At 32.4% G+C, this 2,611-nt stretch overlaps 1 protein-coding gene across 1 annotated transcript in view; it reads right to left on the bottom strand.

Moving 5' to 3' along the window:
* LOC112509883 (protein NUCLEAR FUSION DEFECTIVE 4-like) overlaps positions 1–2,406 on the bottom strand; it is a 6,941-nt gene extending 4,535 nt beyond the window's left edge. The window contains exon 1 of the mRNA XM_025115080.1: positions 1,806–2,406. Coding sequence (XP_024970848.1) covers positions 1,806–2,276 — 471 coding nt within the window. The 5' untranslated portion in view covers positions 2,277–2,406. The remainder of the gene's footprint in view (positions 1–1,805) is intronic.
* Between the last annotated feature and the right edge of the window lie 205 nt (positions 2,407–2,611).

Here is a 2,611-nt window from a genome sequence, read left to right as displayed (position 1 = left end):
CTAATTATATTTTAGATTTTTTATATTTAAAATGAGATGTTTATCYTGTATTTGATTGTGTTTATCTGCAGTTAGTTACACGAATTCAGATATGAGATGAAATCGGATAAGGATGAAATCGTTTAGGGATGAACGGATTTAAGAGTTTTAACCAAACGTTTTATTCAGTTATCTAGATATATGTATAACAAGGGGTTCCAAAAAGATTAGAACGACTCTCCTACATATTTAGACCATGTTTAGTAACCATAAGTTAGCTTTTAACCCTGTTTAATCAACTACAAGGTAGCTCTAATAAGCTAGCTTTTTATAAAAATACATTCTAATAATATCTCCATAATTTCCAAGTTCTTTTTTATAATTATTTCTCGTATATTTTTTCAATTAATTTTTTGGTATTTATTTAAATAATTTTATATTGTTATCTAATTTAAGGGTGATAATATATATCATACCAAACTATACAACATATGTACCAACTGTACCAATTAAATTGATACGGACTACAGCCGGTTGTAGTATCATACCAATTATGAAACTTGATTTGTAAATGGTATTGTTATTAATTAGTTTTTGTAACTTTAACTGTTTTGTTAAAATATTTGAATGCATACAAGTTTTATATTTTTAATAAAAGGGAAAATTGCATCAAAATGAAATCAACTTTCACTTGATTCATATTTTGGAGAACCAACTTTCAAAATTGTTATTTAGGGTCTGTATCAAACTTTTTGTTTATTTAAGGGTCTGGTTGACCTGTTAATGCTGAAATCATCCGGATCTTTTACTAACTAAAATATTTCAAGTCATATTAATTTTATAGTTTAAAACTAATATTCCACGTCATATTTAAAATTGCAAAATAATTATAGAAAAATAACTAAAATTCATTTTTTTTTTCCAAAAACTATTGTAATAAAATCTATTTTTCATTTCAAATCTCGTTTTTTTTAATCAGATATCAAATTGAAGATTTTTTCAAAAATGAATTTCTTTACTCACAATTTGGTATCTGAATTTAAAAAAAACAAGATTTGGAGTGAAAAATAGATTTTATTACAATAATTTTTGGAAAAAAACGAATTTTAGTTATTTTTCTATAATTATTTTATAATTTTAAATATGACGTGGAATATTAGTTTTAAAATAAAAAATTAATATGACGTGCAATATTAGTTTTAAAATTTAAAATTAATATGACGTGAAATATCTTAGTTGGCAAAATATCTGAATGATGTCAGCATTAAAAGATCAACATGTCAACTAGACCCTTAAATAAATAAAAAGTTTGATAGAGACCCCTAAATGATAATTTTGAAAGTTGATTCCCCAAAATAAGAATCATGTAAAAATTAGTTTCATTTTATTACAATTTTCCCGAAATAAAAAACCCTTAAACATTACGCCTCTAAACTCAAAATTTGAGACAAATTTATTTAATTCTAGTCTATTATTTTTTATTTATTTAATTCTTATTTTCCAATATTATCGGATCATTTTCACAAAGAACATATCCAAATCACAAACATCCTCCATATCCCGATGTCTTTCGGATACGGTGTACTGTATCTGTATGCATGAAAATTTGTACAGTACAACTCGCCATTCAGTGAACATGATTCTAGGATCGGTCCGTAACCTCTGGATACCGAAAGCGTCCTTGGGTAATCTCGTAGTTCTTACGGAGTGGAGATTACGTGATTCGGTTGTTGGTGTTGGTGATGACTCACATATTCCTCCTATGTTTTATCTCTAGATGATGCTAAATGTCGAATCAGACAAACAATTGAAACAGACAAAATTACCTTCATAATGCCGACGGTGGTCCCACTGTAATCTGGGAAATTCTGAATCGCCACGACAACGTTTCCGGTGTTGAAGAAAGTCTGCGCGTGTGCCCCCATGAACATGAAGAGGCACATCACCGGCACAGGAGGCCTCTCGATCACTCCGGTGACGGATAACCACATAAGAAAGTAACCGGCGAAGCACTGAACCGCACCGGCCAAGTACACCAGCGATAGTCCGGATCCAAAACGAGACGACGACGGCCGTGAACGGCTCTGGTTAACCATGACGGCATGGTAAAGGAGGCCGGATAAAATTCCTATATTAGCGCCGATGTCTTTGAAGACGGAGACGGTGTCGAGAGTGGATTGATCGTAACCTTGGCTGGATTTGAGGACGGCGGAGTAGATTCCGAAGGCGTAGGAGGCACCGCAGGAGCACTGGATCCATATGCTCGCCACCGTAGCTATCCACTTGGTGTTTTCCATTAATTTATTTTTTTAACGGGAAATATAGCTAGGGCGTGTATTTATGGTTTACGATGATCGTCAATGATATTAATAGTTATATATAAACAGCTGTATAATCGCCCGTCATAATCACGCGCCGCCTTTGAGGGTGGAGAGGGTTGATTTTATGCGTGATAAAAGGAATGACGGAACGTTGTGGGTTTGGATCTTTATCTTCATTTCTTGCCTTTCGAGCATCCACAATCCAACTACTAAATAGACATTAAAAAAATTCAAAACATTTAAAAATCAATTCCAATCATATATATATATATACTAGAAACGTACTCGCGCAATGCAGCGAGATACATCGT

This window comes from Cynara cardunculus, assembly GCF_001531365.2.
Source record: "Cynara cardunculus var. scolymus isolate 2C chromosome LG 3, CcrdV1, whole genome shotgun sequence".
Lineage (NCBI taxonomy): Eukaryota > Viridiplantae > Streptophyta > Magnoliopsida > Asterales > Asteraceae > Cynara > Cynara cardunculus.
The sequence above is the reverse complement of the archived record's forward strand: the minus strand, read 5'-3'. Positions and strand labels throughout refer to the sequence as shown.